The sequence below is a fragment of the Pantherophis guttatus genome, chromosome 1 (genome assembly GCF_059756535.1).
Source record: "Pantherophis guttatus breed Tessera chromosome 1, ASM5975653v1, whole genome shotgun sequence".
NCBI lineage: Eukaryota > Metazoa > Chordata > Lepidosauria > Squamata > Colubridae > Pantherophis > Pantherophis guttatus.
In genome coordinates, this window is record NC_142063.1 from 9,633,244 (window position 1) to 9,647,093 (window position 13,850).

The 13,850-nt window shown below is 45.5% G+C and overlaps 1 protein-coding gene across 3 annotated transcripts in view; it reads left to right on the forward strand.

The window, feature by feature from the left end:
- The window catches only part of LOC117668664 (uncharacterized), a 35,817-nt gene that overhangs the window by 18,515 nt on the left and 3,452 nt on the right, over positions 1-13,850 (forward strand). For 2 of the 3 annotated variants that reach the window (XM_060681657.2, XM_060681659.2), the window contains exons 7-8: positions 708-1,952; positions 7,594-7,854. In XM_060681657.2, coding sequence (XP_060537640.2) covers positions 708-1,952; positions 7,594-7,854 — 1,506 coding nt within the window. The remainder of the gene's footprint in view (positions 1-707; positions 1,953-7,593; positions 7,855-13,850) is intronic. The other variant, XM_087894325.1, reaches the window with a different exon arrangement.

Consider the following 13,850-nt stretch of genomic DNA (forward strand, 5'->3'; position numbering starts at 1 on the left):
CCCAAGTGGCAGCGGTGTGTCTGGCTCACCGAATCTGGCCTGCTGATCTCAGGTGGCAGCAGCAGCAGTGGCTCTGACCTGATCCTCGCCGGCAATGCTGCGGCAAGAACCAGCCACACCGATCCTGCTTCATGGCTCCCCAGACAGCCCACACCGGCCACTGCTCGGAGCTCCGGTGCCAGTCCCCACTCCCCAGTCCCAGGTCGACATAAACTAGGGTCGCATAAGCTAGGTTTGCTGGAGCGGCCTCCATGAGGCCATTCTGCATGGATGGCAGGTGCATGTGGGGCACGTGGGGCATGTTCCGTCTCTCTGTCCCCACCTCTCCGGCCTCACCTCCTCACGTCGTGTTGTTTGCGTGGCAGCTGCACATGCGTCTAAGTATTGGAGGGAGCTTATTTTCGGGGGGGGCTTATTTTAGCACATGCACTCGAAAGCCCAATTGGGCTTATTATCCGGACATGTCCTAGTTTCGGGGAAACACGGTAGTTTAAGAGGTACGGGCTTCTGTACCTTCTGGGATTTGTGTGAAGCATCTTTGCAACCCTTGCACTGATGGAGTTACCTAGTTTGGTATCAAAATGTCTGCAAGCAAACAGGCCAGGTCAGAGAGCACCAAGGACCACGTCTGTACATGTTTACCCCCCAACCAGTGACTTCATCTTTTCTTCTTCCTCTCCCTGTTTGCTTGGTGGGCTCCTCCCCAGATTGGACAGGTCCAACATGTGGACGCTATGGACTACCAGAAAAGTTTTGAGAAGCTGACCGAAATCAGCATCCAATGGACTCAGAGGAATTCCCTCCCGCAGCAATCCGTGTGCCTGCAAACTGAATCCTTCTCCCCTGGCTCCAGTATTGATGAAATTGGTCCACGAGTTGCCCAGAGCAGCGATAATGAAGATTTGGGGGTCTCCATATCTATAAGTAGCAAGGTCGAAGAAAAGCAAGAAATTCCTATTGAGGGTGAGATTGCGGAGATGGTCTCAACATTTTCCACAGAGATTCACTACAGGGAGGAGATTGAGGTAGTGCCGAGCAAAGAAGTCACGCCGCCTCCAGACGTCAGCTCTGAAAAGTTGCCAAGTCCTCCAGCAGAAGTTGAGCCGGAGGCGCCACCAAGCCCTCCAGCAGAGGTTGAGCCAGAAGTCCCACCAGGTCCTCCAGAAGAGGTTGAGCCAGAGGTACCAAGTCCTCCAGAAGAAGTTGAGCCAGAAGTCCCACCAGGTCCTCCGGAAGAGGTTGAGCCAGAGGAACCAAGTCCTCCAGAAGAGGTTGAGCCAGAAGTTCCACCAAGTCCTCCAGAAGAAGTTGAGCCAGAGGTACCAAGTCCTCCAGAAGAAGTTGAGCCAGAAGTTCCACCAGGTCCTCCAGGAGAGGTTGAGCCAGAAGTTCCACCAAGTCCTCCAGAAGAGGTTGAGCCAGAAGTTCCACCAGGTCCTCCAGAAGAGGTTGAGCCAGAGGTACCAAGTCCTCCAGAAGAGGTTGAGCCAGAAGCTCCACCAAGTCCTCCAGAAGAGATTGAGCCAGAAGCTCCACCAAGTCCTCCAGAAGAAGTTGAGCCAGAAGTTCCACCAAGTCCTCCAGAAGAAGTTGAGCCAGAAGTTCCACCAGGTCCTCCAGAAGAGGTTGAGCCAGAGGTACCAAGTCCTCCAGAAGAGGTTGAGCCAGAGGTTCCACCAAGTCCTCCAGAAGAGGTTGAGCCAGAAGCTCCACCAAGTCCTCCAGAAGAGGTTGAGCCAGAAGCTCCACCAAGTCCTCCAGAAGAGGTTGAGCCAGAAGTCCCACCAAGTCCTCCAGAAGAGATTGAGCCAGAGGTACCAAGACTCCCAGAAGAGGTTGAGCCAGAAGCTCCACCAAGTCCTCCAGAAGAGATTGAGCCAGAAGTTCCACCAAGCCCTCCAGAAGTTGAGCCAGAAGTTCCACCAAGTCCTCCAAGAGAGGTTGAGCCAGAGGTATGTTACAGTGGTTATGTCTGCTGTGTAGGCAGCTCTATTCTGAGATGCATTTCCTGCCTCCCTAGGAGTTGCCTTTAGCTGCTCCTGTGAGGCATTTTCCGATTCCTGTCATATGCATATATATATATATATACTTCTAATGATGGCTTATCACTGTTAACTGCATTTTGATTAAACTTCTTGAAACATGGTGTCCGAAGTCTGAATCCAAGTCTTGAGGCATACTCCCGAAAGCCAAGCAGTTGAAGGCAAGGCACGCACCAGCATGGCAGCTGCTAATAGCATACCTCTGCCTGAGGCCATGAAGGTGAGTGGAGACTGCAGCAGGAATTGGGATACGTTGAGGGCAGAGTTTGAAGACTATTTCTTAGCTACAGGCTTGAATGATAAGCCAGCAGCAGTACAAGCGGCCACATTAAGGAGATTGATGGGCAGTGAATGCCTCCACATTTATAAACACAACAGTAACCCTTACTGAGGAGCAAAAAAGCAACATCAAATCTATCCTAGATGCTTGAGAGGTCTATTTTAGACCTCTTAAAACTGTCATTTACGAAAGATATATATTCGGCAGCTGCAAGCAAGAAGAAGGTGAAACAATAGATAGCTTCGTCACACACTTAAGGGAAAAAGCTGCAAGCTGTGACTATGGCCTCTTAAGAGACGAACTTATTTGGGACAAAATAGTTTTGGGCGTTACCAGTGAAAGCACACGCCCACCACCTCTTGAGAGAGCATAATTTAAGCCTACAAGCAGCAATTGAGATGTGTTGGACTATAGAACTTACTGACAAACGGCTGAGAGATCTAGAGCGGATTAAAGATTGTGTCAATACAGTCTCTAAACAACAGCCAAGTATGACGAACTACCAATACAAGCGCCAGCATAAAACACAGCTGTATAATTCATTTGCAAATAATCAAGTAGCATGCAAGTATTGCAGCCGTGTGCATATACAAGAGAGAGAGCAGTGCCCTGCATATGGAAAAACCTGCAGAGTGTTGTTGTTAGTTGTGAAGTCGTGTCCGACCCATCGTGACCCCATGGACAATGTTCCTCCAGGCCTTCCTGTCTTCTACCATCCTCTGGAGTCCATTTAAGCTCATGCTGACTGCTTCAGTGACTCTATCCAGCCACCTCATTCTCTGTCATCCCATTCTTCTTTTGCTCCCAATTTTTCCCAGCATTAGGCTCTTCTCCAGTGAGTCCTTCCTTCTCATTTGGTGGCCAAAGTATTTGAGTTTCCTCTTCAGGATCTGGCCTTCTAAAGAGCATTCAGGGTTGATCTCCTCAAGGACTGACCAGTTTGATCGCCTTGCAGTCCAAGGGACTTGCAGGAGTCTTCTCCAGCATCATCATTCAAAGGCCTCAATTCTTTGGCGCTTGGCCTTTCTTATGGTCCAACTTTCACAGCCATACATTGCAACTGGGAACACCATAACCTTGACTATACACACTTTTGTTGGCAGGATGATGTCTCTGCTTTTTAGTATGCTGTCTAGATTTGCCATAGCTTTCCTCCCCAGGAGCAAGCGTCTTTTAACTCCTTGGCTGCAGTCCCCATCTGCAGTGATCTTGGAGCCTGGGAAAATAAAATCTGTCACTACCTCCATTTCTTAGAATTGAGACTTGAGACGAATTGAGACTGCAGAGTGTGTGGGAGGTTAAATCACTTTGCAGGAGTATGTAGGGCACATAAAATGGAAGCGAGGAAGCTGCACACAATTGAGCAAATATCAGACTCGGATGATGCATCCTTGTTTACTACTGATGTGGTTTATAGGAAAGAATGTATTGGCGCAGTACACTCTAAGGGCAAAAAATGGTTTGTAAATCTCAGTTTTAACAACATAATTCAACCCTTGCCAGCTGGTCTCGGGTGCAACATGTGATGTTATGAGTCTAAAGGATAAAATGAAACTGGCACCTGAGATACTTCTTCGGCCTAGTAGTACTAAACTGAAGTTATATTCAGGGGAACTAATGGACTCACTAGGCCTATTTCAAACAATGCAGCATATGTGGGGATATTTATAAACTTGAATTTGAGATTGTGGAAGCTGATCAGAAACCGCTATTGTCAGGATCAACATGTAAGTGCTTGGGGTTAATGCAGTTCACCATTCCGGCCAAGTTACACAATGTTGTGAGTTAAACCCCCCCACAAACCTCTGACGAGGCCATTGACAAAACAGCAAATCCTCCAAGTTTACAAGGAGGTGTTTGAGGGCCCCATAGTATCTGTTCCAGGAAAGGTTCATTTTGAACTTGATTCTACCATTTCTCCAGTACAAAGTGCGCCACGTAATGTGCCTATAGCTATTAAGCTGCAGGTTAAAGCACAACTGGATAAGTACGAGGCAGAAGGACATATTACATCAGTATCTGAGCCCACCGATTGGATAAGCAACGTGGTTGTAATTAGGAGGCTGGAGAAGATTAGAATCTACATTGATCCTAAGTTTCTGAATATGGCCCTAAAATGGTCACACTACTTAATGCCAACACTTGATGACGTTTTGCACTAGCTATCCAAAGTACGGGTTTTCATGCTTGTTGACACCAGAGATGCCTTCCTACAGTGTAAACTGGATGAAACGAGTAGCTACATGACGACGTTCTGGACTCCATGGGGCAGAAAGAGATGGCTCAAATTACCCTTTGGAGTTTCCGTAGCACCAGAGGTGTATCAACGAAAGCAGCACGAATTATTAAGTGGGCTCAGTGGAATTGAGCCAATAGCTGATTTCTTATGTAGTTGGCTGTGGTGAAACAGATGAAAAAGCTGAGCATAACCATGATGAGAAGCTAATAGCACTATTATATCGGCGTAGGCAGGTGAGGTTAAGGCTCAGCGTAAAGAAGTTGCAGTTTAAGGTTCAAAAAGTCCGCTTCCATGGGCATATCTTGTCCTCACGAGGTTTAAAAGCTGATCCAGATAAGATTAGAGTCATTGTGGAGATGCCACCGCCTGCTGATGCTAAATCGGTGCAAAGATTTATTGGTTTTATTATCTATTTAGCAAAATTTCTGCCGCACCTGTCAGAGGTATGTCAGCCATTGAGACGCCTTCTGGACAAAGATGCAGTTTGGCATTGGCTCCCCAAGCAGGACCAGGCAGTATAGAAGATAAAACGCTTGGCCACCATTGCTCCAGTGTTAAAATATGATGATGCTACAAAGACCATTACTATTCAAAGCGACTCAAACAAAAATGGCCTAGGATGTTGCCTATTGCAAGAAGGTCAGCCGGTTGCAAATGCGTCCACAGCGCTCTCTTCTGCCGAGTTGAATTATGCTCAAATTGAAAAGGAATGCTTAAGTATTGTACTTGCCTGCCAGCGTTTCCATCATGATCTTTATGGCTGGGATACAATCAGAGCCGAAACTGATCACAAGCCACTAATAGCTATATTCAAGAAGCCCCTTTTGTGCGCTCCCAAGCGGCTGTAGAGCATGATGCTTAGCTTACAGAATTACAACCTCAATATTGTCTACAAGCCAGGACGCGAAATGTGTATCAGTGATGCCCTGAGTAGGGCTACGTTAGATCAGGTGACACTCGGGAGGAGAACACGAGAATTAGATGGTTTGCTGGTTGCAACAGGAACAAACTTTCTTCGCCGAAGTTAATCAAGCAGACTATCTTCATGTCACAAATCAGTGGCTATGTCAGTTTAGGCAGCACACAGGTACTGATGTAGCTTTACAGGCCCTGAAGGCTATCGTTCTGAGCAGTCGGCCAGATGAGAAGGAGGCAGTTCCGGCAATAGTGAGGGAATACTGGTCTTTTAGAGATGACATCGCGGTACAAAATGAGATCTTGTACAAGGGCCCAAGAGTCAAAGTGCCAAGGTCACTGAGAGCAGAGATGCTATTGCGCATACACTGGGGCCATATTGGCGGAGAGGCATGCTATAGACAAGCCCGTGACACACTTTACTGGCCCAACATGCAAGGCGAAATTAAGGACTTTTGTTAGCAATTGTACCACCTGCAATGAATATGCATATTCGCCACAAAAAGAAACCATGATGTCACAAGAGATACCATCACATCCTTGGCAGATTGTTAGTATGGACTTGTTCGACTATGTAGGAAAAGAGTATCTAATATTAGTTGACTTTTGGGAAATTAGAACCCATTCAGGACTGTTCGGCTGAAACTACCATTAAGAGATGCAAGACTCAGTTTGCACGTCATGGCTAACCAGATAAAGTGATCTCGGATAACGGTCCTCAGTTTACGAGCCTGCAATTTAGGAAATTTGCCGCTGAGTGGGAGTTCCAGCATGTGACCTCTTCACCGCGTCATCCACAAGCCAATGGCAAAGCTGAACCAACTGTGAAGATCACGAAGAATCTATGTAGGAAAGCTCACAGTGAAGGTAAAGACTCATGGAAAGCCATTCTACATTGGAGAAATACCCCAACTGAGGGCATGGACAGTAGCCCGGCACAGAGACTGATGTCAAGGAGACTAAAGACATCACTGCCAGTGGCAGACACGCTGCTTGAGTCCTCGGTGATACAAGGGGTTCCAGAAAAGTTATGGCTGAAGAGACAAGCGGTCAAGGCAAGATATGACAAATCAGTGAGAGATTTGCCAGAATTGAAGATTGAGGAATGGATTCGGATGAGACCGCTGCCTGGAGATCGAACAGTCCGCTGGAAAATGGGTAGCTGCTTACAACAAGTGGCTCCTATGTAGTGGATGTTGAAGGAACTCTGTATCATCGCAATCGGGTAGATTTGCATGAAGCTGAGCAGCCAGATTTTACATATCCTGCGGACAGGCGAGATGCATCTGGTATTACCACGCCGCACTTACCCATGGACAATAAGGAACGCACAGGAATGAGGCCTCAGACCAATGTCGATGAGAGCTTGGAGCAAGTGGGTATACCCAATAGCAGTCGAACGCCGGACGCCCCAGTAAGTGGCGAGAAGAGCCCAGTGGTCCCAGTGAAGCTGGAGAAGCCCGTAGTGCAAAGAGAGCCAGTCGGCGCCAAGAGAGCCAGTCATCACCCGTAGCGGTAGATGTTTGCGACGACCTGACAGACTTAATCTGTAGAAAGGGTTGATACGGTCCTGATCTGAATGTTTATACTGTTTCACAATGTTTTATAATGTCCTATAATGTTTATAATATGTGTTAGTATGAAAGGGGGAACATGTTACAGTGGTTTTCATCGGAACTTGTACAATGTTTTACAATGCAGCTGCATTTCCTGCCTCGCTAGGAGTTGCCTTTAGCTGCTCCTGTGTGGCATTTTTTTTTTTAATTTGATTTATATGCCGCCCTTCTCCGGAGACTCAGGGCAGCTTACAATGCGTTAAGCAGTAGCCTTCATACTTTTGTATGTTTATACAAAGTCAGCTTATTGCCCCCACAAACTGGGTCCTCAATTTACCTACCTTAGAAAGGATGGAAGGCTGAGTCAACCTTGAGCCTGGCGAGATTCGATCTTACTTTAATTGCAGACAGCTGGTGTTAAATTACAGAGCTCTGTCTGTTGAGCTATCCAGGCTCCTATTTTCCGGTTCCTGTCATATGCATATATATATATATATATATATACTCCTAATCATGGCTTATCACTGTTAACCGCATTTTGATTGAACTTCTTGAAACAAGGTACTACCAAGTCCTCCAGCAGAAGTTGTGCCAGAGGTGCTACCAAGCCCCAAACTTCCAACCCCTCCACCAGAAGTGGAGCCCAAGAAGCCGCCAACCCCTCCACCAGAAGTCACCACGCCCCCCAAGAGTGTATCGTTGACCCCTGTGGAGAAGGTCCACAGAGATGTGGCTCATATAACTCTAACAACTCCCGGTTGCGATGAAGACGATACTCTGCTTGTAAGGATGGCTAGAAGTGAAGAAGATTTCGCTTCTGAAGTAAGTGTCCCTCGCCCCCTGCTCCCTTCCCCCAAGTCATAACGCTCTCGGTGTCTCGGTGATCAATACGTTGAAGACACCCTACTGTACAAACTGGATAGGCTGCCTCTGCATGAGTCCCTGTTCTGGACTTTGAATCTTGGAACACAAAATGCAGAACAGCAACTCATACCGAAGTACCCCTTTCAGTTAAACCTCCCCCCCCCCAGTGCAGCGAGGAAGTGGCTACCCCTTTCTCAACCTTGGTCACCTTGAGCTCTGAGAACTTCAACTCCCAGAATTCCCCCAGCCAGTCCTGGACTTTTATTTCCCTAATCTGGAACTCGATGAGAGTAGAACCTCTATATCACGTGGATCGCAATGGCAATCTGGCGTATTGATGAAGCGGCAAATTAGCGAAGGCAGATTCATTTCAGATACAGAGTTGGAAGGGACCTTGTAGGTCATCTAGTCCAACCCCCTGCCCAAGCAGACCTTACATGATTTCTGACAGATGGCAGTCCAGTCTCTTCTTGAAAGCCTCCAGGGATGAAGCACCCACAACTTCCGAAGGCAACTTCTGTTCCACTGGTTGATTGTTCTCACTGTCAGGAAATTTCTCCTTATTTCCAGGTTGAATCTCTCCTTGATCAGTTTCCATCCGTTATTCTTTTTCTGGCCTTCAGGAGCTTTGGAAAATAGTTTGACCCCCTCCTCTCTGTGGCAGCCCCTCAAATATTGGAATAACTGCTATCCTGTCTCCCCTGGTCCTTCTCTTCACTAGACTACCCATGCCCAGTTCCTGCAACCGTTCATCGTATGTTTTAGCATTTCGCACTTCCCTTAGTAGCCACTTACAGCTAAAAAGCCAGATTCTTCTTTAACTGGATTTATTGAAAGGGAAACCCAAAAGGGATCCAGTCTTGGCAACTGGATGCTTCCTTCAGCGTGCCAGTTCACTTCTAATTTTGTTAGGCTCAAGATGCTTTGATTCTTTTGCTCTAATCCTCTGTCGGTGCTGTGGGTGGAGGGCTACCCATTTTCCTGATGAGGAATGTGCAGACACATGGCGTTTGTAGTACTTTGTCAACTGCTCTCCTCTGTCAAGAATCAGAATAGAGTTGGAAGGGACCCTGAAGGTCTTCTAGTCCAACCCCCTGCTCAAGCGGGAGACCCTGTTCCATTTCAGATAGGTGACATCCAGTCTCTTCTTAAAAACCTCCAGTGATGGTGCACCCACAACTTGTGGTGGCAAGTTGTTCCTCTGGTTAATTGTCCTCACTGTTAGAAAGTTTCTCCTTAGTTCTAAGCTGCTCCTCTCCTTGGTTAGTTTCCACCCATTGCTTTTGTTCTGCCTTCAGGTGCTTAGGAGAATAGCTTGACTCCCTCTTCTTTGGGGCAGCCCCAACAAAGATTTACTAAACTGCCATCTCCTCCTATCGATACCCTCTTGGCCCCAGCAGCCTTTTAACCTGCTTGAAGACGACAGGTGATGTAATGTTCCCAGCTTACCACATCTCTGGCCCAAGGGTTTTATTTATTTTATTTTATTTATTTATGTAATTTATATGCCGCCCTTCTCCCGTAGGACTCAGGGCGGCTTACAAAACAAAACAAAGAATTACATAAACAATTAAAATCAGTTTAAAATTAAATTAAAATCAATTAAAAATTATTAAAATTATTTGAAGACCCCCCTACGGATTCAGCCCATTCGGTGAAAAAGCCACGTCTTCAATTCGCGACGGAAGTTTCTGGGCCTTATTGCAGAAGTTCTCTTGTTTCATGTGCCCCAGTAGGCAGGCCGGTGATTCTCACAGCATCAATTCCAGGTTGCTTCTCTCCCTGATTAGTTTCCACCCATTGTTTCTTGTCTTGCCTTCTGGTGCTTTGGACCACCTAACCTTGCTTAGGGTCAGTTTTATGACTGCAGGAATGTAGAGCCTTGAGACTTAGTTCTCCAAGGTAAGCCAGAGACAACATATGGACCATACGAAGAACAGTTGCAGGAACCGGGCATGGCTAGTCTAGTGAAGAGAAGGACCAGGGGAGATAGGATAGCAGTCTTCCAATATTTGAGGGGCTGCCACAGAGAGGAGGGGGACAAGCTATTCTCCAAAGCACCCAAAGGCCAGACAAGAAACAATGGATGGAAACTGATCCTGGAGAGATTCAACCTAGAAACTTTCTGACGGTGAGAACAATCAACCCATGGAACAGAAGATGCCTTCGGAAGTTCTGGGAGCTTCGGAGAAAGGGGTGGAGTTTCCCACGATACCAGTCACGAAGAACCAAGCTCTTCGTTCATGTGCTGGCTTCTCCCTCTTAGTGGGCTCTGAAAGGAGCCAAAAAGCTGCCTTGTGGGGACAGCGAAGCTAAGGAGGGGAACCCTGTGAGATCCCAGGAGAGAACGCAACTCTCCTGTCGAAATCCAGAGGTTTTGCTTTCTCCCTCTATGCCATGACGGGAAGAAGAGACAGCCTAAGGTGGCTGCTACAAAGCTGGGATAGCAGATGACCATCTAAGCAATATGCAGGAGCGGACCTGGTGAACAATGAACTGGGTGAGAAGAATTATTTTTATTCAATTTTTAACCTCAAAGAAACATGGAGAAACTATTGACTTAGAGCTATCAGTTCAATGGCAGACAAGCACTTTGGAAAGTGATTAAGTGATTAGCAACCGGAAGGAGGAGATTTAAAGACAGAGGAAATAATTTACTCTTTAAAAACAATTTTAAAATGCAGGAACTATGGATTTAAAAAATTAACACTGCTTTTTCACTTGAATTTGAAAGTGTTGGAATTATTTACCTACAAAACCTATCCTGCTTTAATAACTGTTTTATAATTAACTATCAATGAGTAAACTGAAACTGAAATTTAATTGGAGAGTGCCACCTGCTGAGGAAAGGAAAAATTACAAATTTGGAAACGCCTATATGAGAGACAGTGCAAATACTTATTGAGGCTTTTTGATAACCTCTGGGACTATCTGTAGGGAATTGATTGTTTACTTATGTGACATAAAGAATTGGGACTAGTGCACTCCTTGAAGGGTAGCAGAAGGACTGAATAAATAGCTCTTGGACCGTGGATTTTCAATGGAAATGGAATTATTTTTTCAAAATACAAAAGACGCCATGGAGAAAGTATTTAAGGAGTTTATGGGGAAAATGGAAAATACCATACGAGGGATGATGAGCAAAGATCAAGACGCCCAGGAAAGGGAGGAGTCAACAGAAGAAATGAAGGAAGAGGACAAAGAGGAGACAACAATGAAAATAATAGTGATTGATGAATTAAAACAGGGGGAAAATATATTAAGAGAGTTGGAAGAGGTGTTAGAAAGGGAGATAAGGATCTGGGTAGAAATCTTAGAAATTAGGCAGTGAAAGAAGGGAGAGGTGGGAGGAATATCCAGATTGATCATCCAAGAAACAAATGTAGACAGAGATAAAGATCTAAGAGAGGAGCGTGGAAGGCAAGTCCAAAAAAAAAAAGCAGCAGCAGCACAGCAATTAAAGTATTGAAGCGGGCAAGAGACGATGGATAGATGATGATGATTGTTTTTTTAATTGTTGTTTTGATTTGCCTTTTCTTCTCCCTCTCTTTCGCTTAAAGCAGGCATTGGCAATCTTAAACATGCAAAGAGCTACAAAGGTCCTAACCGGAAGCCCCTGTTCATTTCTTCGTTGAAGTCCAGTTCCCCCATCATACTCCTTGTGCGGTGTACTTTTTTCTCTGTTGACTGGAAGTCTGGTTCCCCCACCAAAGAGTGTCGTCCTAGCGCAGCATCCTTTTTCCTCTACCTGTCCTATCCGAAAGCCCTATCAATTGTGGAGCTGACCAGCAACAGGGAGCCGCAGCAGAGGGATGAAACAGCCACATGCGGCTCCAGAGCTGCGGGCTGCTGACCTCTGTCTTAAAGCATAGCAATTAAAAGTATCAAAGCAGGCAAGAGACGATGTATGGATGATTTCTTTTCTTTTATGTTGTTGTTGGGAGTTGCTCCTCCCTCTCTCTCTCTCTCTCTCTCTCTCTCTCTCTCTCTCTTTTTTTTGGTGGGTGACATGATTAGAAGTTAGAAAGGAAAGAAAGACTTTTAATAAAGGGTGATATGATTAAAAGCTAGAATAGGTGATAGAAATAAGAGAAGGGGAATATCAATGTCTACATTTTTACATAACGAAAGCAATAACAAGAGAAAACGTGGAATAACTGAACAATGATAGATTGCAATCTAAGATAAATGTGTATTATTTACTAGAAACATATAAGTTGATTGAATATAATAATTATGATTAACTTTGATAGTTTTATTTGTATTAGAATGTATGACACCCAGATGTCACACCATTCATGCATTGATTTGTTACATTTATAAAAAAATAAATTAAAAAACTTGATTTAAAAAAAAAAAGCTCTGGGAGCTTCATCACCGGAAGCTTTCAAGAAGAGACAGGACTGCCATCTGTCAGAAATGGTGTAGGGTCTCCTTCTTGCGCGGGGGTGTTTGGATCAGATGACCTACAAGGTCCCTTCCGACTCTCTTGTTCTGTTCAGATCAGTGGAAAAGCTTGCCTTCAAAAGCTGTGGATGCACCGCCGTGTTCCTATAGGTATCCCAAGGTTGGCCAAGGAATTCTAGGAACTGGTCGGAGAAGCACTGAGCTACTGAAACTCTGTTATCATAAGATATAAGAACAGATTCTCGGGAGCCTGACGATTTCTTTCCATCATTCTTAAACCAAAGAGAATCAACGTGGAGCAATCTTGAGTTTCTTCCTCACTTGCTTCTGTTTTCCCAGCTAAACTGATTCCCCCCGCCCCCAATGATTGACCCATTTCAAGGCTATAATCAGTACCCTCTCTCTGCTGGGAAATAAAATATCCTCCTTGAATTTAGAGGCCTCCAAATCCCTAAAATTCCCAATCAGGATTCTGGGATGCTACCGTGTTTCCCTGAAAATAAGACCCTGTCTTATATTTTTTTTTTGAATCCCGAAATAAGCACTTGGCCTTATTTTCGGGGAGGTCTTATTATTTTGGGGCGTGTAAAGCAAGATGGGGCTCCTCTTGCCGTCTTACCTGATTTCCAGCTCTGTGTTTAAATATTTTCAGGGAGGGCTTATTTTCGGGGGGAGGCTCATTTTAGTGCATGAGCTGAAAAGCCCAATTGGCCTTATTATTAGGGGATGTTTTATTTTCAGGGAAACGGGGTAACATATTCCAAGGGTGCCAAGTCTCAAAAGGAGATACAGGTAGTTCTCGACTTACGACCACCATCGGAACTGGGATTTCCATTGCTACCTAAGGCGCTTGTTAAGTGAGCTGCAAACTCCGTTTTTGCAACCTTGTTCGCCACGGCTACTAAGCAAATCCCTGCCATCGTTAAGTGAATCTTGCAGTCATTAAGTGAATCTGGCTTTCCCCACTGGCTTGGCTTGTTGGAAGCTCCCTGAGACAGTTGCCAAGGGAGATCATGTGACCGCAGGGCATTGCAATCGTCACAAATACATGCCAGTTGCCAAGCAGCTGCATTTTGATCTGTGGGGATGTCACAGTGCGGTGGTAACTGTGAGGATTGGTTGCAAGTCACTTTTTCCAGTGCAGTTGTAACTTTGAACAGCCGCTAAATGAATTGGTTGTAAGTCGAGGAATATCTGTTCGGGAGAAAGAGCTCTTGCTTCACAGAATATTTAAACATGCACGCACACATGCACAGCAACAAAATATAACTGGAAATTGAAAATCTCAGATTTAAGAAGAAAAAAAAGCCTCTGCCGATCAGGCAACTCAGCTGGGATCGTCAGAGGCTTTTAAAAGCATTTTTTCTACAAGAGGTTGTAGAAAAAATGCTTTTTAAAAATAAAAAAAAAAGCCTCTGATGATCGTGCGGTTCAACTGGTCATGGGGCGGGGCAGGGATTTTTGCTACCGGTTCTCCGAACCACTCGCCTCCATCGCTACCGGATCGAGTGATCCGGTCTGAACCGGGAGCATTTCACCACTGTATT